This window comes from Rhinolophus ferrumequinum, chromosome 7, assembly GCF_004115265.2.
Source record: "Rhinolophus ferrumequinum isolate MPI-CBG mRhiFer1 chromosome 7, mRhiFer1_v1.p, whole genome shotgun sequence".
NCBI classification, from domain to species: Eukaryota; Metazoa; Chordata; class Mammalia; order Chiroptera; family Rhinolophidae; genus Rhinolophus; species Rhinolophus ferrumequinum.
In genome coordinates this window covers 59,253,011-59,277,400 of record NC_046290.1, presented here as the reverse complement: position 1 = coordinate 59,277,400, position 24,390 = coordinate 59,253,011, and the positions used below count along the sequence as shown (strand labels likewise).

Below are 24,390 nucleotides of genomic sequence, written 5' to 3'. Positions count from 1 at the left end.
ATCTCCTTGTATGAAGGCTTACTAGTAAGCTGCCACAATAAGGGTTTTTCATAATTCTTTTATAATGCTGTCTCATGAGTCTATAAAATTTTTCCTGGCTGAGTAGGGAGGTTAGTCAAGTTCTCAAGGGGATTTCTGCAGCCTAAATGGTATTTCAATAGTTGAGAGGTGCGGAGTGGAGAAAGGGGCCTGGCTTTAATACTGAGGGTGATTTATGTGGCTGGCGGGCCACACCCAGTTATTATTCACTTTTTTTTTATTTTCACAAGGTGTGGCTGCCTCCACTTTTCTTAGTTGAGCCTATCAACTCTCTTTGCTCTCTTCCAAGAGCGGATAAACTTAAAAAAGGAGGGTGGAGAAAGAATATAGAATTTAATTTTTCAGAAGAGGAAAAAAACTTCATTGACAACCCCACTCTCCATGATACAGGATAAAGTGCCAACAATTACGAAAACATACAGAATAGTCTGTCCTTAGCTGCAAGCCTGCGGCAATGATTCATGCCTGAACCAATCGTATAGTCACCGGATTTGAAAATCTACCATCAATCAGTAAGAGCACTAATTCCTTTCTAACTCACTGCAAACAGTCCCAGGAAGTGGCGACTAGGTAAGATATGGAAACGATGATTTTAAAAGATTTTGAAGGGATTGGAAGGGGAGGTAAAGCTATCTCTCAACGCACCTCAACCGAGAAGCGCGTCAATGAATTTCCACCCGACTTCCCCCACCTTTCCATGTGCCCCTTTAATTCCCCTCTACCCTCTCCATCTCCTTCCCAGCCCTCAATTGCTTCCTCTGTTACCTGCTCACTAAGTCTCGGAGGCTTGGGCAAAACTGTGCAGCCGAAGCGCCGGCCGGCAAGGAAGGGGTGCGGACAGAACGCGCCGGCGCCCGGCGCAGTTTCCACCTCTGGAGAAGCGCGCTCCGCCCTCCCCGAGGCCTCGGAGCCCAATTCGGAACCCAACCAGTTAGCCCCGCCCACTTCCTAGCTAGGCCCCGCCCGCTGGGCGAAGAGCTTTTTATCCCTTGGCAGGCGCCGTAGCTGTCCAACCCGCAAGGTCTGACTCTGCGCGGGCTGGAAGTGCGCATAGCGGCGCACGGTGGGTGGGCGGATCTGGTGCCTTCTACGACTAGCTCCCGGCCTCTGCAGTTAGACGCCCCCAGGTTGGGGAAGGGTCGCCTTGTAGGTCTCCAGTGGTCCAAGCGTTAACGCCTTCCTGTGCTGCGGCTACAGAGGCTGCGATTCCTCCAGCGCCCGGGGGCGGGCAGAACAACCTCTGCTTTCTGCGGACCTGTCGTGGGAGTAAAGCGACCACGACAGGCAGTGTCTAGGTGCCTCCTTCCTCCTAATTCTACACCCCGCATCCCCCGCACCCCCTGCACCACCCGCATCCCCCTCCCCCTCCTTGCTCTGCGCCACCTCCCTGGCTGCCGGCAGACCGCTCCACGCCGCCGCAGCGCCCGGAGTCTGGACAGCCTGCGGGAGGCACACACGCCCACACTCACCCCTCCTGCACCTCTTCCCAGCATGTCGGCGCTCGAGTGGTACGCCCACAAGTCCCTGGGCGACGGCATCTTCTGGATTCAGGAACGCTTCTATGAGTCTGGCAACCGTGCCAACATCTGGCTGGTGCGCGGCTCCGAGCAGGACGTGGTGATCGACACGGGCCTGGGGCTGCGCAGCCTTCCGGAATACCTGTACTCCTCCGGCCTCTTGCAGGACGGCGGGGCCAAGGAGGACGCGGCGTGCCGGCCGCTGCTGGCGGTGGCCACCCACGTGCACTTCGACCACTCCGGTGGTCTCTACCAGTTCGACCGGGTGGCCGTGCACCACGCCGAGGCCGAGGCACTGGCTCGCGGGGACAACTTTGAGACCGTGACCTGGTTGTCCGATAGTGAGGTGGTACGGGCGCCCAGCCCCGGCTGGAGGGCCAGGCAATTCCGAGTGCAGGCGGTACAGCCCACCCTCATCCTGCAGGATGGTAATGGGCCCTCACGGGCGCGCGCTCTCTCATTACGGGAGGGGGTTGGGAAGAAACTGTCCGAGGGATGCATGTTGCAGATGTGCGTGGCTGTGAGGGGGCTTGTTTTGCTACATTTCAGAAACACCACTTTTGTTTCTACCTGCACTGACACTCGACCAGAGCCAAGGCCATCGCAGCCTTCCCTACCTGAGACTAGCTCTGGCACGGTGTAGCAAAGCTGAGTACTCGAATGAAAGCCGGCCCCACCCCCTTGTCCGTTTCCTCTGCGAGGTGTAGTAGTAACGCCGCAGAGACTCGTGACTAGGAATTTCCCGTTCTTTTCCCGTACACCTGTCAGACATTTCCAGGCGCTTTTCTAGAGAGAAGACTTTTAAGGAATGACGCCTCAAGGAGAGTGCATGTCATGCTCTCTGCTTTTGCGAATTGCTGACTTCATCTGCTCAGTGACCGCCGGCTATGAGCAATTCCCACCTGTAGGTTTAGAAAGCCATTAGAGAACAGTGGTTGCCATCTGCTCTTGCATCTTTATCTTCCAGATAGATTTCTGTTCTTGATGTTGCCTCACCAGAGAAAGAGCCAGGTAGGGTACATAAAAAGTAGAATATGTCTGAGTCTTACATTTTGATAGATATCTGGTCTGGTTGAAAGCAAGGCCTGGGAAAGATTAACACGGAGATTATTGCAGGTGATGGTTAAGTATGTGGACTAATGCATCGGTAGCCCTGGGCTTCTTAGACCCCATGTAACATAGAATAGGGTTCAGAGAGAAACTAATGGAACAAAATACGAGTAGGGCCCCTGTCCTCCGAACACTATGCAGGCACTTAAATAATTCAGCTAATTGGACAGAGAAGCAATATTTGTATATTAATTTCCTTTTTTCTTTTTAGAATACTTTCGTTGATTTCATTTTATTCTCTCAATATTTGAAGTGAGGTGGTTAATAATGACAAAAGCTAAGATTTGAACCAAGGCACAATATGTCAAAGCATGCAGATCATACAAAAATCCTACTGCATAACTATATTATGGTAATTCCAAGTAGGATGTGAAACCCCCTTTTCCCACTCTATCTTGAAACCATTTTAATTGCCAATTTAATTTATTAAAATATTCTTCGAAGAGGTAGCAAAATCCAGCTACTGCTATGTAATACTCTCACTTTATGACCAACCAATATGACAAATAATGAAATATTTTACGAAAATCAGTTTATCTTACAGGTGAGATTCTGATCACTTGAGATATAAAAAATATAAAGCAAGATTCTATATCTCACACCCTATCCAAAGTCTTTCCATTTAAAATTTAAATCTAAGGGTTAAAAAAAAACTGGTTGAGAGGGGAATCTTATATTACCTAACAATTTGAGAGGAAAAAAGTACATTTACATTAAATATACTTTTAATTACTGTATATCTTGATAGAACTGATACTTTTAGAGGTAAGATTTCCATGTAGTTGACGGGTATTCAGAATAAATATTTTCTGTCATTCCACAAGAAATGTTTACATTATTATTTAAAATATATTTAAATTGTCTACACGAATAAATTACTTTTTGGTTTATTTACTTTTTCTCTCTGCCAGCAATAGGAAATCAATGGTGAAACAGTGATAGGAATTGATGTTTCCTAGATGAACAGTCTAAGCAGGCCTCAATATCATACCTGAGATTACACTGCCACTTTGGGAAAGAGCTGGGAATAGAATCCAGGTTTCCAAAATCCAAGTTGCTGCTAGAATTATAGCCTTATAATTATAATTAAAGCATTTTGGAGCTGCAAGGGGCCTGCAAGCTACCTGTTTGGTGCTTTAAGCCTTTGAAGGTATGAAAAGAAAGCTTAATATTTACCAGACACTTTGAAGGTGATAATACTGTGTTAAATCAAAAGTTGTTTTTCACTGGGAACTGGATGCCTCACTCTGTCAAGGAGTATCTAATTTCCACTTTTCTCGAGAATATTAATTTTCTTATCATCTCTTCTGAATGGTGTGGTCTACTAACTTGCTATCATCATAATCCTGATGCCTGGAAGGAGATATAAGATATTTATATTAAAATTCATACACAGTCACACACACACACATCAGCAGCACATACCGAACAGCGTAGAAGCTTCATTGCTTTGGTTAGAACATGGAGGTTGAAGTCATTAAATTTCATTTAGGTGAATTGATGATTACCTGTGTTAGAGAAGCATAAATATATGCACTGTAACCCAAAAGATGACTTGTAAATGAGGGACAAAGAGGACAAGGAGAAATCATCACCCAATGCATCATCTTTGATGGAAAACAACTTGTCCTACTACCTGTGAAATAGTATCTTCCTCTAAGAAGATTGTGATAAACCTTAGATTGATAGAGCACATTCTTCTTGAATGGGCACACATTTTGCCTATTTTCACAATATTCAAGTGATATGAATGAAGTGCAGGCATTTTGGCTCCTATTAGGCATGTTTAAACAGTTTGCCCAGTGTCACCAATAGGATAAAGCAGTTGTTTCAGGTGGACTTGAATCATTTGGGGACATTAAAAAAAAAAAAAAAATAGATTCCAGAAAGGTAGCAAAATGAGCAAATATATCTAATTTGACTCCCTTCCAAAACCCCATTAAGACTACTGTAAAGGGACCGTGGTTTGTTCATTTTAAGTATAAATCCACATTGACTGACGAACTCTTTGGGATGCTGGGCAGGTGACAACTGAGTTAGCAGTTTTATCCTATTCCAGCAATGGGAAATCAAGAGCCAATCCAGTTTGCACTGCAGGAGCCTTAAAAGGAATTAGCAGTAGCAGGTACTTTAGTGGGGGCAAAGGGAATAGTACTACTAAAATAAGTAGTATGGGTTGAAAGCATTTAAGAAACTATTTAAACTCTAGAACCCTTCTTCCTAAGTTTATGACCATCCAGTTAGTTTGTTCTCTGGAGAATGTAAAACAGGTTTCTTGATTGAGAGATGCCAAGTGCTGTTGAGCTCAGGTCTTCAGAATGGAAAATAGGAGGAATAAGCGTGTGTATGTGTATTTTCAAAATGGAAAATAGGAGAAATAAGGAGGAATAAGTTGAGAGTATACAGAAGGTGCCAAAAAAATGTATACACATTTTAGGAAAGGAAAACTATTAAAATTGTAATACTCAATATATACCGATAACAAAAGATGAATACAAGTCACTTTGATTTCTGCAATTATAAGAGGTGCTCAAAGAGGTTACCATCAGCGTCCAGACACTTCTGGTTACGGCGAACTACTGTTTGAGCAACGTTGACCAAAGTGTCCACATGTATACATTTTTTTTTTGCATCCCCCGGTATACATATGTATATATTTCCTACTAGTTTCCTAGACAATGAGAGCCAGGCCTTTACCCCCCAAATAGGAAATTGGAAGAATCTTATCTGGGATATCTGCCCAGCCATATAGGAAAGACTAAGATGCTGATCCCTAAGTAATCCTTGGCTTGATATCTCTACAGTGAATCTTAGGTCTCTAGGCTCCATGCATGTGTTTCAAACAGCCTTTTCATCCGCTACTCTTAAACAGGCAACCAAGCATTATGGAAAAATCTGGGAAAAGCCTGTAACAAGATCAAATACTAAAACAGCATAAAGCAACTAGAGAGGGGAGGACTATCATTAATATCATCAGGGGATAACAGAAGCTATTGTATATAAGACATCCAACAGATAATAGAATGCTTTAAATGTAAACAACAACACACACACACACACACACACACGAGTTCTTGGAATTTCAAATGTCAGGAATTAGTAAAAGATCCGGAAGATAAAGTTGAAAACTTAACAAAAAGAGCAGATAGGCAACATGAAAACTAAGAGAGGACCAATAGAGGACCAGTTTAGAAAATCCAACATTGGAATAATAGGAGCATAGATAGAATGAAGAAAGTGAAGGAAAAGAAAGCATAGAGATAATTCAGGAAAATACCCCACAGGTAAGGGCTGTAAATTTCCAGATTGAACGAGCCAACAGAGTTCCTAGCACAATGGATGAAAACACATCTAACCCAAGGCAAATTACTGCAAAATTTCAGAACGCTGGGAACCAAGCTTCTAGAAACTTAAACAAAAAAAGGTAATCTATACAGATCATAATGGCTTTGAAGCTAGAAAAGAAGTGCTGTCTTACTTGAATAAAATTGATTTCCAACTTAGAATTCTACATCCAGTCCACTAATAAAGTCTCAAAAAATTATTTCTCACATGCTGTTATTTAGGAATCTACTGAGATACACCTTCAGCCTATTTATTCCCTTCAAAACGAGAGTAAACCAAGAAGACATTGAATACAGGAAACAGGAGATCTGATGCAGGAGAAAAAGGAAACATCAGAATGATGACAAAGTATGATACTCTGACAATGATAATATCCCAGGCAGAGAGGGCTCCCAGTTGGAGCAGTTGAGTCATTATTCTTGGAGGGTGAGAGGATGAGAAATATATACATGTGTGGTGATTGATGGTAGGTGGAGACTGAGGGGTAAAGATCTAAAAATCCTTGTATTTCACAGTGGAAGCCAGCAGATAACATCTTCTAAGAAACAAGAAATGGTAATACATGAATGAAATGAGAACAGTTTAATTGGTAAATCAAGAAATGGAGTATAAACATTATTTAGAGATAACTACATTTAGTAAAGGCAACTACCAGGAAAAAAACAGCTAAATCTGATGAAAGTGGTTGTCTCTTGGGAGCAGAATTGGAGACAGAGTCAGAATGGGGCAAAGAACTTTTTCTTATATTTAAGCCCTTCTGTAATACTTTATTTGAAATATGCACATATATTTATTTGACTAAGAATTAAATAAAAATAAAAGATTGGGGATGCCAAGATGAGAAAGGGTATTTGAGAAGCCAAGAGAACTCTAGTATGGCTGGAGTCTGGTAACACGTGGGTGAGAGCAAGGGTTTGGGTGGATAATGTGTGTGTATGTGTATTATATATGGATACATTTCATGGACAGTTCTGGTTCTCATAAGAAAGGTTTTGATGAAATGCTATATATGAGCATTATAAGCATATGGAAAACATTTATAAAGCCACTGAGTAATGGCAGATGTCATGATATTCAGCAATTATGACCTTATCAATTGCTTATAGTTGGTATCTGTTTTGATAGGTAGGACTTACGTCTTTTCTGTTGCTAAATATTTTGAATATCATCTGAATATAACAGAAGATTAATAAGACTACACTGATAATTCTCTAGACTTCTTTTTTAGGATCTAGGTGTAACTTCCGTTACACCCTTCCTTTCTGTACACTTATTAAACAATTGGTCTCCAACAGCTCTAGTAAGTCAACTTAGCTATAATTTCTTTACCTTACCTGCTAATCATACAGTAAGTGACAGTGGTTTCTGATCCCCAGAGACACTGTAAGTCTGGAACAATTATCCTGTGAAGGAATCTGGACCCTTCTGACTGGAATGCTGGGACATCTGGGAGTGTCAGATCCAAGTGTAATTAAAGATAAGACCAGGACAATCCCTGGTCCCACCCATAACCCCACTGATCTATTATGTGTCACTGTAGTTTCACTTTTCTGCAAATTTTCTATAAATGTTATATAATAGATAGTATTTTGTGTCTACTTTCATTTGGCGTGTTTTCGAGATTCATCCATGTTGTTGTATCTATTAATTCATTCTTTTCTATTGCCTAGAAGTAATTCATTTATGGATATAACATATCTATTTGTCTGTAGAAGGAAATTTGAATCTTTCTAGTTTGGGGCTCTTATGAATAATGCTGCCATGAACATTTGCATATAAGTATTTGTGTGGATACATGTTTTCATTTCCCTTGGTAGATACCCAGGAATGGAATTCCTGGGTCTTATAGTATGTGTATGTTAATTATTTAAGAATATGCCAAACTGTTTTCCAAAACAATTATACCATTTTGCATTCCCATCTGCAGTGTATAAGGGTTCCAGTTTCTCCACATCTTTATCAACATGTGATTTTGTCAGTCCTAGAATGATTTTAGTCATTCTAATGAGTGTGTGGTGGTATTTCAGTGTAGTTTAATTTGCATTTCCTTAATGATATTGAGCATCTTTTCAGGTACTTATTTGCTTTTCAAATATCTTCTTTATTAAAGAGTCTATTAAAAGTTTTTCTCCTTTTTCAAATTGAATTTTTGTTTTCTTATTGTTATAGTGTAAGTGTTCTTTATATTTTCTGAATTCAAGTCCTTTATCAGATATACAATTTGTAAATATTTTCTCCTAGTTTGTGGCTTGCCTTTTCATTTTCTTTATTTTTAATTTATTGGGGGGACAATTGTTAGTGAAATTACATAGATTTCAGGTGTACAATTCTGTATTACATTATCTATAAATCCCATTGTGTGTTCACCACCCAGAGTCAGTTCTCCTTCCATCACCATATATTTGACCCCCCTTACCCTCTGGTAACCACTAAACTATTGTCTGTGTCTATGAGTTTTTGTTTCTCATTCGTTTGTCTTGTTTTTGGTCTACATACCACATATCAGTGAAATCATATGGTTCACTGCTTTTTCTATCTGACTTATTTCGCTTAGCATTATACTGTCAAGATCCATCCATGTTGTCACAAATGTTCCTATATCATCTTTTCTTACCGCCGAATAGTATTCCATCGTGTATATATACCACAACTTCTTTATCCATTCATCTATCGAAGGACATTTTGGTTGTTTCCATGTCTTGGCCACCATAAACAAAGCTACAATGAACATTGGAGCACACGTGTCTTTATGTATAAATGTTTTCAGATTTTTTGGGTAGATACCCAGGAGAGGGATTGCTGGGTCATATGGTAATTCTATTCGTAATTTTTTGAGAAACCTCCACACTGCCTTCCATAATGGCTGCACCAGTCTGCATTCCCACCAACAGTGTATGAGGGTTCTTTTTTCTCCACAACTTCTCCAACACTTGTTACTATTTGTCTTGTTGATGATAGCCATTCTGACTGGGGTGAGGTGATATCTCATTGTGGTTTTTATTTGCATTTCTCTGATGATTAGTGATGTTGAGCATTTTTTCATATGTCTATTTGCCATTTGTATGTCCTCTTTGGAGAAATGTCTCTTCAGGTCCTCTGCCCATTTTTCAATTGGGTTGTTTGTTTTTTTGTTGTTGAGTTGCATGAGTTCCTTGTGTATTTTGGATATTAGCCCCTTATGGGAGGCACTGTTTGCAAAAATCTTCTCCCATTCAGTTGGTTGCCTCTTTATTTTGTCGATGGTTTCTTCTGCTGTACAGAAGCTTTTAAGTTTCATATAGTCCCATTCGTTTATTTTAGCTTTTACTTCCCTTGCCTTTGGAGTCAAATTCATAAAATGCTCTTTGAACCCAAGGTCCATAAGTTTAGTACCTATGTTTTCTTCTATGCAGTTTATTGTGTCAGGTCTTATGCTTAAGTCTTTGATCCATTTTGAATTAATTTTGGTACGTGGTGACATATAGCAGTCCAGTTTCATTCTTTTGCACGTGGCTATCCAATTCTCCCAGCACCATTTATTGAAGAGGCTGTCTTCTCCATTGTACGTTTTTAGCTTCTTTGTCAAAAATTATCTGTCCATATGTATCTGGTTTTATTTCTGGGTTCTCAATTCTATTCCACTGGTCTACGTGTCTGTTTTTCTGTCAATAACATGCTGTTTTGATTATTGTTGCCCTGTAGTACAAGCTGAAGTCAGGGAGTGTGATACGTCCAGCCTTGTTCTTTTTTCTTAAGATTGCTTTGGCTATTCGGGGTCTTTTGTGGTTCCAAACAAATCTGATGCTTTTTCGTTCTATTTCTTTAAAAAATGCCATTGGGATTTTGATGGGGATTGCATTAAATCTGTATATTGCTTTGGGTAATATGGCCATTTTAACTATGATGATTCTTCCAATACATGAGCACAGAATGTCTTTCCATTTCTTTATGTTTTCTTCAATTTCTTTCAAAAATGTCTTATAGTTTTCAGCATATAGGTCCTTCACATCCTTGGTTAAGTTTATTCCTAGGTATTTTAATCTTTTTGCTGCAATTGCAATAGGAATTGTTTTTTGTATTTCTTTTTCTGAAATTTCATTGTTAGTATATAGGGATGCAATGGACTTTTGTACGTTGATTTTGTAGCCAGCAACTTTACTGTATGCGTTGATTGTTTCTAATAGCTTTTTTGGTGGAGTCTTTATGGTTTTCTATATATAGCATCATGTCATCTGCAAAGAGTGATTATTTAACTTCTTCATTCCCAATTTGGATGCCTTTTATTTCTTTTTCTTGCCTGATTGCTCTGGCAAGGACTTCCACCACTATGTTGAAAAGCAGAGGTGATAGGGGACGGCCCTGTCGTGTTCCTTAACGTAGAGCAAAGGGCTCCAGTTTTTCACCATTAATTATGAGATTAGCTGAGGGCTTGTCATATATGGCCTTTATTATGTTAAGGTATTTTCCTTCTATACCTATTTTATTAAGTGTTTTAATCATAAATGGATGTTGTATCTTGTCAAATGCTTTTTCTGCATCAATTGATACAATCATATGATTTTTGTCCTTTATTTTGTTTATGTGATGTATCACATTGATGGATTTGCATATGTTGAAGCATCCTTGTACCCCTGGGATGAACCTCACTTGGTCGTGATGAATAATCTTTTTAATGCATTGTTGCATTTGATTTGCTAGAATTTTGCTTAGGATTTTTGCATCTGTATTCATCAGAGATATTGGTCTGAAGTTTTCTTTTTTTGTGTTGTCCTTACCAAGTTTTGGTATCAGGGTAATGTTGGCCTCATAAAATGAGTTAGGGAGTACTGTCTCTTCTTCAATTTTTTGGAAGACTTTGAGCAGGATTGGCATTAGATCCTCTTTGAAGGTTTGGTAGAATTCACTAGTGAAGCCATCTGGTCAAGGTCTTTTGCTTTTGGGAAGGTTTTGGATGACGGATTCAATTTCGTTACTGGTGATCGGTCTGTTTAGATTTTCCAGTTCATGGTTCAGCCTTGGAAGGCTATGTTTCTAAGAACTTGTCCATTTCTTCTAGATTATTGAATTTGGTGGTATATAGTCCTTCATAGTATTCTTGGATGATCCTTTGTATTTCTGTGGTGTCCGTGATAACTTCCCCTTTTTCATTTCTGATTTTGTTAGTGTCTTCTCTCTTTTTATCTTAGTGAGTCTAGCCAAGTGTTTTTCAATTTTGTTAATCTTTTCAAAGAACCAGCTCTTTGTCACATTAATTTTTTCTATTGTCTTTTTTTCTCTATTTCATTTAGTTCTGCTCTGATTTTTGTTATTTCCTTTCTTCTGCTGAACTTGGGTTTCATTTGCTCTTCTTTTTCTAGTTCTTTAAGGTGTAAAGTTCTTTAAGGTTATTTATTTGGGATTTTTCTTATTTCTTGAGATAGGCCTGTAATGATATAAATTTCCCTCTTAAAACTGCTTTCACTGCATCCCAAAAATTTTGGTAGGATGTATTTTCATTGTCATTTGTTTCTATGTATCTTTTGATTTCTCCTCTAATTTCTTCTTTGACTCGGTCGTTCTTTAAAAGTATGTTGTTTAATCTCCATGTATTTGTGTTTTTTCCTGCTTTCTTTTTGCAGTTGATAAACAATTTCAAAGCCTTGTGATCAGAGAATATGCTTGGTATGATTTCAATCTTCTTAAATTTGCTGAGGCTGATTTTATGTCCCAGTATATGGCCTATCCTTGAGAATGTTCCATGTACACTAGAAAAGAATGTATAATCTGATGTTTTAGGATGAAGTGCTCTATATATGTCAATTATGTCCATTTCATCTAATGTGTCATTTAGGGCTGCTATTTCGTTTATTTTCTGTTTGGATGATCTATCCATAGCTGTCAATGATGTATTTTAAGTCCCCTAGGATAATTGTGTTTTGGTCAATTTCTCTCTTTAGCTCTGTTAGTAGTTGCTTGGTTTATTTCAGTGCTCCCTGATTGGGGGCATAAATATTGATGACTGTTATGTCTTCTTGTTGTATAGTCCCCTTTACCATTATGAAATGTCCATCTTTGTCTCTTGTTATCTTTTTCACCCTGAAGTCTGTTTCATCTGATATCATTATGGCTACACCTGATTTTCTCTGGGTACCATTTGCTTGGAGTGTCAATTTCCACCCTTTCACTTTGAGTCTATGCTTGTCCTTGTAGCTGAGATGTGTCTCTTGGAGACAGCATATGGTTGGGTTTATGCTTTGTTTCCTCCAATCTGCTACTCTGTGCCTTTTTATTGGTGAGTTCAGTCCATTTACATTTAGAGTGATTATTGACATGTGAGGATTTCCTGTCATTCTATCTTTTGTTTTCTGGTAAGGCTGTGTCTCCACTGTTTCTTTGCCTTTTTGTTGTTGTTTGTTATTTCTGTGTGGTGGTATTCTATGATGTTTCCCTCTGTTTCTTCTTTTGTTACAGTATATGCTTCAGTTCTGGATATTTTTTGAGTGCTTACCCTTAAGTTTATGTAAAAGAAAGTTTGATATTCAGAGTATTCCATTTTCTTCAGCACGCTTACTTTCTCCATTCCCATATTTCGGTTCAGGCCTTTACTCTCTCCCTTTTTATATTTTGGTTGCCACAAATTGTCCCTGTTGATGGTGGTCGAATAGCCTCCTTTAGTATTTCTTGTAGTGCAGGTCGTGTATTAGAAAATTCCCTCAGCTTCTGTATGTCTGGAAAGGTCTTTATTCCTCCTTCATATCTAAAGGATATCTGCTGGATATATTATTCTTGGCTCATAATTTCTCTCTTTCAATAGTTTGAATATTTGGTTCCACTCCCTCGTGGCTTGTAGAGTTTCTGCTGAAAAATCTGATGATAATCTAATGGGCTTTCCTTTGTAGGTTACCGTCTTTTTTTCCTGGCTGCCTTGAGGATTCTTTCTTTGTCATTGATTTTAGACAGCTTCAATACAATGTGCCTTGGAGAAGATTTGTTGGGGTTGAGGTAATTAGGTGTTCTATTTGCTTCTTGCATTCGAGGATCCAGTTCTGTCCACAAGTTTGGGAAGTTCTCATCAGCAATTTGTTTGAATATATTCTCTGTTCCCTTCTCTCTTTCTTCTCCTTCTGGTATGCCCATTATTCTTATATTGCTCTTTCTGATGGAGTCAGAAAGTTCTTGTAGAGTTCTTTCATTTCTTTTAAGTGTCAAGTCTCTTTCTTCTTCCATCTGTGTAATTTCCAGGTTTCTGTCTTCGATGCCACTGATTCTTTCCTCCATCTGGTCAACTCTATTACCTAAGCTGGTTATTTCATTCTTAATTTCTTCTACTGAGTTCTTAATCTCCAGAAATTCTATTTGGTTCTTTTTTAAAATTTCAATCTCTTTCGTAAAATGTTCATGTTGTTCTTTGATTGTGTTTCTGAGTTCATTAAACTGCCTTTCTGTGTTTTCTTGCATCTCATTGAGTTTTTTCAGAACCGCAATCTTGAATTCTCTGTCATGTAAGTCACACATTTCCATATCTTTAATTTCCTTTTCTGGCGACTTTTCACTTTCTTTCTGAGCTGTCTTGTTGCCTTGGTTATTCATGGCAATTACTGATTTATTATTTCTCTTCCTAGACATCTACAGGCGTGGCTTCTGCAACAGTTTGATAGGAAGAGGTCTTTCTTTTGTCTTCCAGTACTTGTTGGTAGAATGTTTTATTTTCTCTCAGACTGCAGCCTTTTTTTTTCTCTCACACGGTAGTGCTATGTTTTCTCTGCACTATTCCAGCTTCTCATACTATGGGGGGATTCCCTGGGAGATGGGCTTCTCCTCTGTTAATAGTTTGCCTGGGTCACAGGGCGCAGTATCCGTGTTGGTATGTGGAGAGCTTTTGAAGTTCCAAAGCTCTTCCTGCACCAGATTCAGAGCACATATGTGTCAGCAGTTCTGTTTACTCCTGCAGGGATCCACCCAGATAGGTGGGGCCAGGGGCAGGGTGAGTTGTGATAGGTGGCCCAGAGCAATGGCGGCGACCACCACCACAGCTGGTCCTGCTTCCACAGCTCCCTCCCCTTTGCCGGAACTAGTTTGGCTGCGAATCTGTGTCTGCGGTCCACAGTTCTCAGAACAGCAAATATTCTGTTCTTTTGATCTGACACTGCTACTGTTCCGCTTCTAGCACCGGGCAGGTGGGGGCGGGGCGAGCTCTGGGAGGGTAGGGAGGGGGCGGCTAGGCTCAGTGCCTAAGGCTTCCGTTCTCTGCTCAGCAGTGAGGGCTTAAACCACCGTTTTCAGCCTTCTTCCCTTTGCTCCGAGGTCTCTGCTGTGAGTGTTGGGTTCAGCCGTGTTATATGCTATCCCTCAGCCCTGTGGGCCATAAACGGAGCCCTAGCAGTCCGAGTTCTTCTCTCTCCTGCAGCTGCGGTAGTTCCAGGATGCAGCGAGCTCGGAGCACTGAGCTAGGTCTGCGTCCTGCGCCCGCCTGGCTCCGTCTCCGCACTTCTCACTTGCCACCTTCCCCGCTCCTGCAATTCGCCCACCTTTAGGTGAATTCAGTAGTGGGCCTCTTCGTCTTGCCTGTCTGCTGTGCAGGGAGTCCTTTGTGGAGTTATTGTTGTTCGATTAGTTGTAAATTCCAGGGGGGCTTTACAGAGGCTCACCTCATGCTGCCATTTTGATCGCGATCGGGCTCATTTTCTTAATGGTGACTTTTTAAGCAAGAAACTGTATAACTTGAGTGAAGTCCATTTTGTCATGTTTTCCTTATGGTTTATGCTTTTTGTGTCAGATAAGAGCTCTGTGTCTAGTCCAGGATCACAAAGATTTTCTATTATTTTTCTAGGAGCTCTGACATTTAGGTTTATGATCCATTTTGAATTTTTGTTAATATTCTGAAGTAAGGGTTGAGAGCTTCTTTTTGGTTTGGTTTTTTTGTTTGCATTTGGCTATCCAAAGTGCCCCAGTCCAATTTGTTGAAAATATTATCCTTTTACCCACTGAATTACCTTGGTTGACACCTTTGTCCAAACTCCATTGACCATCTATATAAGTGTCTCTTTTTGAACTCTGTTCTCTTCCATTAATTATGTATATCATTTAGCCAGCACCACACTGTGTTGATTATTGTAACTTTATTATAATTCTTAAAATTAGGTAATGTAAGCCTTTCAATTTTTTATATCCTTTTCAAAATTGTTTTGGCTATTCTAGTTCATTTGCATATCCATATAAATTATAGAGTCAGATTTTTAAATTTCTACAAATAAGCATGTCAAGGCTTTGATTGAGATGTGGTTCAATCTATAGATCTACAGACCATTACAGTAGCCACTAGCCACACGTGACAATTTAAATACAAATTTAAATTAATTAAGATTGATTAAAATTAAAATTTTAGCTCCTTAGTTCCACTAGCCTTATTTCAAGTGTCATTTGGCCACATGTAGCTAGGAGCTACCATGTTGGATAGTGTTGATACAGAATATTTTGATAATCTCAGAAAGTTCTATTAGACATTGTAGCTATAGGAAAAAAATGAAACTTAAGTACCATCTTAACAATTTTGAGTCGTCTGGTCAATGGAAACAGAATATCTTTCCTTTTTTTTAGATCTTCTTTAATTTCTCTTGATAGTGTTTTTATAGTTTTCAGTGTACAGCTATAACAAAACATCTTTTAGTCTTTATTTTTGGTGCATGTATAATTTCTATTTTTAATGTAGTGACGTCATGTATTTCTTCAGATAATGTACCTCTTTTCTCTAGCAATATTCCTTATTTTGCCTGATATTAATATAGCCACTCTAGTTTTGCTATAAGTAATATATATGGTGTACATAACTTTTCAACCTATTTTTGTGTTTGACCTTATAGTTCTTCTCTTGTAGAGTGACTTATATCTTACTTTCTTAAATATAGTCTGACAATATTTGCCTTTGATTAGAGTGTTTATCCCACTCCTATTTAAGGTAATCATTGATATAGTTGAATTTAGGTACGCCATTTTATTTCTGTCTCATTTCTTGTTTATCCCTCTGTTCTTTCTTTATTGTAATTTTTTATGTTTAACAAATCCTGATTATGGTATCATTTTAATTCCTCTTATCTTTTTAAGTATATTTGAGTTTTTTCTGTGTATGTTTGCACTAGAGATAACAGAAACTTTTAACTTATGATGACTTACTTAAGTTAGTATTTATTTAAATCCAATAAAGTAGCAAATTTGTAATCATATGGCTCAATTTCCTCCCACTGTCAAACAACTGGCCTTTTTACCCTATTTGCAAGAAAGTATGCCTTTTTACCCTATTTGCAAGTTAGTAAGTTAGTCTGCCATAGTGTAATGGATTCTGACAGAAGACATGAGGTTCCTGGGTTAGACACTAAGGATAGCTTATTTCTCACAGTACTAGCAGCAGCCAGAGCATCAGCATTTGTACCAAGTCCTCAAACCTTAATTCCCACAGGGTAACAAAAGAAGGGGCAAAAATATAATGCTGTTCACTAGAGCAGCATTCATGAATTGTGTCATCAGGATCCTGGTACCATGTATGTTCTGAAATATTAAAGTTTTAGGGCCAAATAAATTTGAGAAACTATGTAACCATATCTCCCTGATATATATCCACAATGTACATTAGCATATTAAAAGCTCTAAGAAGCCTTGCAGAAAAGAAAGCTGCTTAATTTTTAAAGAAAGAGTATCCAAAATGAGTTGACCGCAGTTATTTTTTTTTTCCATCTTCTCTTTTATGTATCATAACAACCTGCAGAAAGAGTGTTCCACATTACTCACTTTGGCAAACACTGGTCTGGCAGTTGAATATAGGCAACTTATTTTTAAATCATCATTAAGAAATATGGTATTTTAAAAATAAAAGTAAAATAAGGGTCACCCTCCCAACCTCTTTCCAGCCATTTAATGTTCTTCTATTCTTTAAGTGATTGAAGTCATATATGCAACATGTTTACCTGTACACTCTGTTTCCATTTGTAGGGGATGTGATCAATCTTGGTGACAGACAGCTCACTGTTATGCATATGCCTGGTCACTCTAGGGGCAGTATTTGCTTACATGACAAAGACCGAAAGATTCTCTTCAGTGGAGACGTCGTGTACGATGGATCGCTGATTGACTGGCTCCCATACAGCAGGATAAGTGACTATGTTGGAAGCTGTGAACGTCTGATAGAATTAGTAGACAGAGGTCTGGTAGAGAAGGTGCTTCCTGGGCACTTCAATACTTTTGGTGCTGAAAGGCTTTTTCGACTAGCTTCTAACTATATTTCGAAAGCTGGGATATGTCACAAAGTTTCTACTTTTGCCATGCGGTCTCTTGCAAGTTTAGCCCTACGTGTAACAAATTCTAGGACCTCACCCTAGTATCTATACCAATAATCTATTTCCGATTAATTCTATAAATTAATCCAATTCATTTTGTGCTGGTTAAAATGATTAATGGTGAGCATTTCAAAAAGTGCTATCATACTACTGTCTTATATTAGAGATAAAAGGTTGAGAATGAATAAGTCAAAAAAGAAAGTTCGTAATTTATTTTTTCCTTTCTTCCAAGTAAGAAACCACTTAACGAAGATTATAATTTGCCAAAGCTGTCATCCTTTAATATTTGCTCTATAAATGACATAAAAGTATATGGGGAAGCAAGGAGGCATTTTTCAGTAAGAGATAGACCTGTCCTTGCCTCCTACTTGTCTTATTTTGTTTCCTAGGTGACTTAGGAAAAAAGGCATAAAGAGTGTTATGTTTATACTCCAAACTTAATATTTTTAGTATATTTTTTAAAGATAAAAGTTCCTTGATTTAAAATACATTAGAACTCGATACAAACATATGAACTAAGATTTAGAATGACAGCTAAAACAATCTATTGTTATGATATGGAAATTTTATGCTTCATTTTATTTATTCCTAATGTAATTATAGCGTACATTATATGTTGTGTAATTTTACTTACAAAAAGTACAATGAATTTTGTTTTATTGAAAAGCTTTAAATGTAAATTGCAGAGTGCTTCAGTAAAAAGCTATTATATATTGTTTGTTATTATGTATGTGTAATATTGTCAATCATAAAAGTGAAATTCAAATGTCTGTAATCTAATTACAAATTGTCAGATTTCTCAAAAGGACACTGTCAGGCAAATCTGAGAATATACACATTGAGAATACTTTTTTATTATATCCTATTTTAATATTAACAGCTATTATAAACAAAATTTTTCGTGTGAAATAGCAACTTCAGTATGTCATATTTTATCGTATCCCAACAACTATAGAGATCTACAACATCCTGATATAAATCATTCTTTTACTTAGCATGACATACATATGTACCACAGAAGTCCTTTCAAATTAATTGCAAAATGTGTTTTAGATATCAACTTAGAGTGAATTGCCTTTTTAATCCTGATTCACAACACCTATTCCTGTTCAGTATTCTTTGTCTTGAATGAAAAGAAGTCTACATTTGTGAAGTTATAGGAAAGATTATACCACTATTTAGTAAAATGTTTTGGTTTGGTGCTCTTAATAATTCATTTTAAAAACCTTTTGGAATATTTCATAAAGGTTTTTAAAAAAATTTTTCAATGCCTTTTTATTATTGACATGCCAAAAACCAAACTGGGATAGCTTTGGAAATCAGATTTTTAGTCTTAGGAAGGTCCAGCAATTGATTTCTGAAAAAGTTACGAAACTTTTCCTACCGTACACCCACCCAGGTTCTTTAGTCTTTTATTAATTCAACACACACGCTCATACACACGATCACATACATACATGCACAGCATTGTGCTCAACACTGTGGAAGCTTAAAAAGTCAAAGAGACTATTTTCTAGCTGGAAGTAGAAGACAAACAAAATATGAATAATATTATATGCAGGTTGAAGTTAATACAAATAACACGTGAATCAGGGACATGAATGGAGGGATGTGAAATTTAGTCAGGGAAAGGTTCCAGGAAGAGGGGTTTTTGAGTCAGATTTGGAAGGATGATTTGTTAGGTGGTCGGGGTAGGAAACAAAAAGATCCAAGAATAGGAATGGAAGCATTGCTGTCTAGAGTAGGCTATTCCCTGTGACAGTTTAAATTTAATTTTCAGGAATCTTAGATCTTCCAAACACCAAGTATTTAGCATGAGAAAGATGGGTTTGTGATCTTGTATATAAGAATCATCCTAATGACAGACAAGCTGTACTGCCACATGCCACCAAATGAACCTTAACTTAAAATCAGTAAGGAGGCCATGATTGTTCAAGTGTAGAATATCATGGGAGTTTCTCTACGATAGTCATTCAAGGCAGGAGGTCTGTTTCAGTTGATAGTGCAACATCAAGAATATAAATTTGGTTCAGGGCAACTACAAACAATCACTTAATGAGCCTTAAATATAGCCATTATTTTTATATCAGTAGCACAAAAGAAAACCAAAAGTCCTTAACCATGGACCATTTTATCATACTTTAGGACTTTTTTTTTTAGGCACTCTTTTTTCTTGAGAAATATTTAAACCTGATGAAGATTTTTCTTATTTCTTAAAAGAATAATTTTTCAAAACACGTTGATTTTATTTTTAAATTTCCCAATGTTGTTTTTCAATTTTTCAAATCATACCAAAACATAAGACTGTGATATTTGACTATTGCTTCAATATGAATAAATTGGGGAAAGGATCTATCATTCATTTAGTGCCCATGCTATGAATTTTAAAACGTGCATTATTTAATTTAATCCTGGCCCCAGTGCAAAGAAGTAATTGACCAGCCTAATACTATACAACTTTGGACACAGCTGGTAATTGAACATAGGTCTGTCTGCCTCTCAAACTGTGCTCTTTCTCTTATACCTGCATAATAACATAAAATTGGCAAAGTATATTTTTACTTTCCAAGACGCCACATGTGCCAAGAATAAATCAAGTGATGTTAAAGCATAATAATAACATATTTTAAAAAAAGCTTTAAAACTATGTATTTTCACCCTGACAGTGACCCTTGTTGTAATTTATGGTGTTTTTTTTTTTGGTTTTGTTTTTTAGAAATAATAGTATGTAAATATAATTCAAAATTGGCAAAATGTAAGACATTTAGAAATAATTTTTATTATTTATGTTGTTAACTTAATCTTTGGAAATTCATTTTCCTTATTTGGTGTTTCCTTTTAACTGTCTTAAACAAACAAAAACCTTGTATGCTACTCTGATATAGTTGAGTAAATGATTATGTGTAGTTGTTCTTATATGGATAGTAATATGAATGTGACATGCACAAGTTGTCCCTTATAATTTTCAGATAAGTGTAAGTAAATATTTGTGTGCTAAATATTAAAGTGGACATTTTATTTCAATCTGTAATTGGTATTTTTTATGATGTTAACCAATTCCCATTTAATTTCTTGCAAGGATATTTCCTATATGAAATTCAGCTTTGAAAAGCTTGTAATAAGATGTCAAACCCATGGACAAGAATAGAGAATCCAGAAACCAAAAAATACCCATATACAAGGTCAGATAATTAGTTCAGAACTCATCCTAGAAAAAGTGCTACATGCCTCACTGCTGAATATCAATGAAATGATCACTTTCACAGTACTCCGATTGGGAAGCTATGCACTGATGCCAGCACCTAGTCCACCCTTCAAAGCAATTTAGGAACTCTTTTTCTGGAATGGCCATTACAGCTGTCGTCGTATTACCCTTGAGGTCCTGAATGTCATCAAAATGTCGTCTTTTCAATATTTCCTTTATCTTTGGGTAAAGAAAGACATCATTGGGGGCCAGATCAGGTGAGTAGGGAGTGTGTTCCAATACAGTTACTTGTAACTGGCTACAAACTCCCTCACAGACAGAGCCGTGTGAGCTGGTGCATTGTCATGATGCAAGAGCCATGAACTGTTGGCGAAAAGCTCAGGTTGTCTAACTTTTTCACGCAGCCTTTTCAGCACTTCCAAACTTGTTTTGTTTTTTTAAATTTTATTGGTGGACAGTGTGTTTTTCCACGGCCCATCAGCTCCAAGTCGTTATCCTTCAGTCTAGTTGTGGAAGGCACAGCCCACTGGCCCATGTGGGAACAGAATCAGCAACCCTGTTGTTCAGAGCTCACGTTCCAACCAACTGAGCCACCCGGCTGCCCCAGTAAACTTGGTTTTAACTGTCCAATTGGTACAAATTTGTAATGAATAAGAATCTCTCTGATATCAAAAAAGGTTAGCAACATCATCACAACATGTTCGAGAACTTAATTGTCCAAACTCATAAGCTTTAGTAGTTAATAAATATCATATTTCAAATTAATGGATAAAGATAGACTATTCAATATAGATCCCAATTGTTGATGTGGGAAATAAGGCCACTGCCATCATACAAATAAATTCCAAATGGATTAAAGACTTAAGTGTGAAAAACAGAATCACATGTGTATTAGAACAAAATTTAAATCATGTTTAAGACATTAGGATAGGGAAGATCTTTATATAGAAACAAAGATCAAAATTCTATTAAAATTTAAAATGTCTTAGAACTCAGATGCCATAAAGTTAAAAAGAGAGAGAAATTAGTAGAAAATACAACTTCTATAACAAAAAATGTTTTTAAACAAATATAAAGAATGCCTACAAATCAATAAGAAAAAGGTAAACTATAGGGAAGGAAAGACCTTTTCTCTACCCTCTTATGTTCTGTGGCTGGTCCTGAGAATTAAACTTACAAAAGACAGATTAACAGCAGCAAAGCATTCAAAATTTTTTTAAATATTAATATTTTTACATGTACATGGAGATGTTCATATATAAGAAATGAAAACCCAAAGAAGTAGATAGCCTTGAGAGCCTATATACCATTCTAACAAAGAACAATAAATTGTAAAGACTGACATGACAGGCAAAAGGGTTTGGGCATAGGGTTAGTAAATTGTGGGAAAGTGACTAGGAAATATATGGGGGAACTAATTAAACACAGGGTTATTTTAGTAGGTTTGTTTATGCAGATTAATCTTGGTGTTGACTCCTCATCTCCAGTGATAAGAATGTTCTCTTCTTCCTGGTACAGGGAAGGCAACTGTCTCATGGGACATTTTATGTCCTGCTTTAGGTAGAAAGGGGGAGGTCAGAGAGCCCTTCCTGTATTTGCTTTTTCTCAGATGACTTCCTCTCAATCCACTGCCAAATAAATCAATATGCCAAAATGGGATATTTGGGGATGGTGAGTTCTGATCCCCTTCACTACCTATTAGAAAAATGGGTAAATTATATGAATAGGCTATTCATAGAAGAAGAACTACAAAGGGCCAATAAACATAAAATTATGATGAACCTCAATAGTAATCAGGGATAATCAGGGAAATACAAATTTTAGTAATGAGATAGTTTAATCAGACTGGGAAATTTTGAGAATATGGAATATTGGTAGGGGTAAGTGGATATTTTCATGCTTTGCTACTAGGACTATAAAGTGCTACAGCCGTTTGAGGGGACAATTTTGTAATGTGATTTGACACTTTATGATTTGGGGCTAAGAATGGAGGTTGAGCACACACCTTGACTTCTGCTCTTTTCTGAATCTCAGTAAAATAAGAGAAAAGGCATTTTAAAAATATGTCATGAATTCACAAGAACAGAAAGAATGGTAAAGGAGACAGCAGCATCAACACTTTGGACACTGGAAAGCTGACAGATGACTGAAAACTGATTTGGCAAATCCAAGAAAGCTGAAAACAGGAATAAGGAAAGCCAAGAAACAATCTTATTAACACACAATCTTCTTTCTCTCCCCAAAAGACTTAGAAACTGATAGTACCAGGTACTCTAGGAGTCGGGGTGAAAGTCTTTTTGATTCAAATTCTGTTTATGATTTGGACTACCAAATCCCTTCCTAATTCTACATTACTAAGCAATATCCTGTCCCCTCCTGGGGAAGATGGGAGGCTAATTTAGATTTACCATGAAATTAAGTACTCTTTAGCTTTCAGAGCCCAGCCTTGCAGGGGTCCAAGAAAACAAAGTTACTTTTTAGTTTTTCTCTCAAAGCTCCTAAACGGCATAAATTTTAGGCCCCACAAAACTGGGATCAACTCCAGCGGAGGATTATAGAGGATTATTATATGGGGAATGTAAAACAGGATCTTTACTCAGGAAACCAGACCTTGTTAATCCTCAGTCCTATATTTAAAAAAGAGAGACTTAGCAAAGGTTTATGTACAGCAAAAGATTGTATACTAAATGTTCACACTCCCAGATGGCTCCAACCTAGCTCAAAGAATGCTGGCAACTAGGATTTTTAACCCTCAGGCAGGAGACTGAAAAACCCTTTTCTTAGAAATTTGACCGCAAAAGAGAAGACCTAATGATACTGAATCTGGAGTTCCCAAGGAAATGGTCCAGTGAGATCACCCTATATTGCAGCCTACAATTGCTGAACCTCCCTTCCTTGCCATTCACATAGGGAACTCTAAAACCTTCCATTCTTAAGTTTATATACACTAAATGTCAGCATCTTATTGAAAAACCAAAATAATAAATGAAAATAACTGGAAAAAACACTTAAAGCAGTAAGAGAATTTAACAAAGTAGTAGGATATAAAATTAACATTAAAAATCTATAGTCTTCACCAAAGAAGATATACAGATGGCAAATAAGCATATGAAAAGATGTTCCACATCATGTCACCAGGAAAATACAAATTAAAACAACGAGATAACATTACACACCTGTTAGAATGGCCAAAATCCAGGACACAGACAACACCAAATACTGACAAGGCTCTGGAGCAACAGAAACTCTCAATCATTGCCGGTGGGGAAATGCAAAATGGAACCACCACTTTGGAAGACAATTGACAGATTCTTATAAAACTAAACATACTCCTACCATATGACCCCTGGAATTTACCCACATGAATTAAAAACATGTCCACACAAAAAATCTGCACATGGATGTTTATACAGACTTTATTCATAATTTCCAAAACTTGGAAGCAACCAAGATGTCCTTCAGTAGGTGAATGGATAAATAAAACTGTAGGACATCTAGGCAATGGAATATTATTCAACACTGAAAAGAAATAAACTATCAAGACATGAAAAGTCATGGAGGAAACTTAAATGCATATTACTAAGTGAAAGAAGACAATCTGAAATGCTATGTACTGTATGATTCCAACTATATGATATTCTGGAAAAGGCAAAACTATGGAGTCAGTAAAAAGATGGTGGTTGCCAGGGGTTGGGGTAAGGGGCAGGATGGATAGGTGGAGCACAGATAATATTCAGTGTAGTGAAAATACTCTACTCTTTATAATACTATAATGATGGATACAAGTCCTTATACATTTATCTAAACCCATAGAACGTACAACATTAGAGTGAACCCTAATGTAAACTACCGAGTTTGGATGATTATAATATGTCAATGTGGATTCCTC

At 37.7% G+C, this 24,390-nt stretch overlaps 2 protein-coding genes across 5 annotated transcripts in view; one reads left to right on the top strand and one right to left on the bottom strand.

Annotated features, from left to right (window-relative positions):
- POLR3G (RNA polymerase III subunit G) overlaps nt 1–925 on the bottom strand; it is a 31,371-nt gene extending 30,446 nt beyond the window's left edge. For 2 of the 3 annotated variants that reach the window (XM_033110707.1, XM_033110709.1), the window contains exon 1: nt 805–925. The gene's annotated coding sequence lies outside the window, so the exon portion shown is untranslated. The remainder of the gene's footprint in view (nt 1–804) is intronic. The other variant, XM_033110708.1, reaches the window with a different exon arrangement.
- A 135-nt stretch (nt 926–1,060) lies between these two features.
- Nucleotides 1,061–20,302, top strand: MBLAC2 (metallo-beta-lactamase domain containing 2). 2 transcript variants are annotated; one of them, XM_033111224.1, is made up of 3 exons: nt 1,061–1,334; nt 1,530–1,984; nt 16,953–20,302. In XM_033111224.1, the coding sequence occupies exons 2-3, from the start codon at nt 1,531–1,533 to the stop codon at nt 17,336–17,338; spliced, it is 840 nt and encodes a 279-aa protein (XP_032967115.1). In that variant the 5' UTR covers nt 1,061–1,334; nt 1,530; the 3' UTR covers nt 17,339–20,302. The 2 variants fall into 2 exon arrangements, with proteins under 2 accessions (XP_032967115.1, XP_032967114.1); XM_033111223.1 differs by having other exon boundaries at nt 1,061–1,984; nt 16,953–18,552.
- Nucleotides 20,303–24,390: the final 4,088 nt, after the last annotated feature.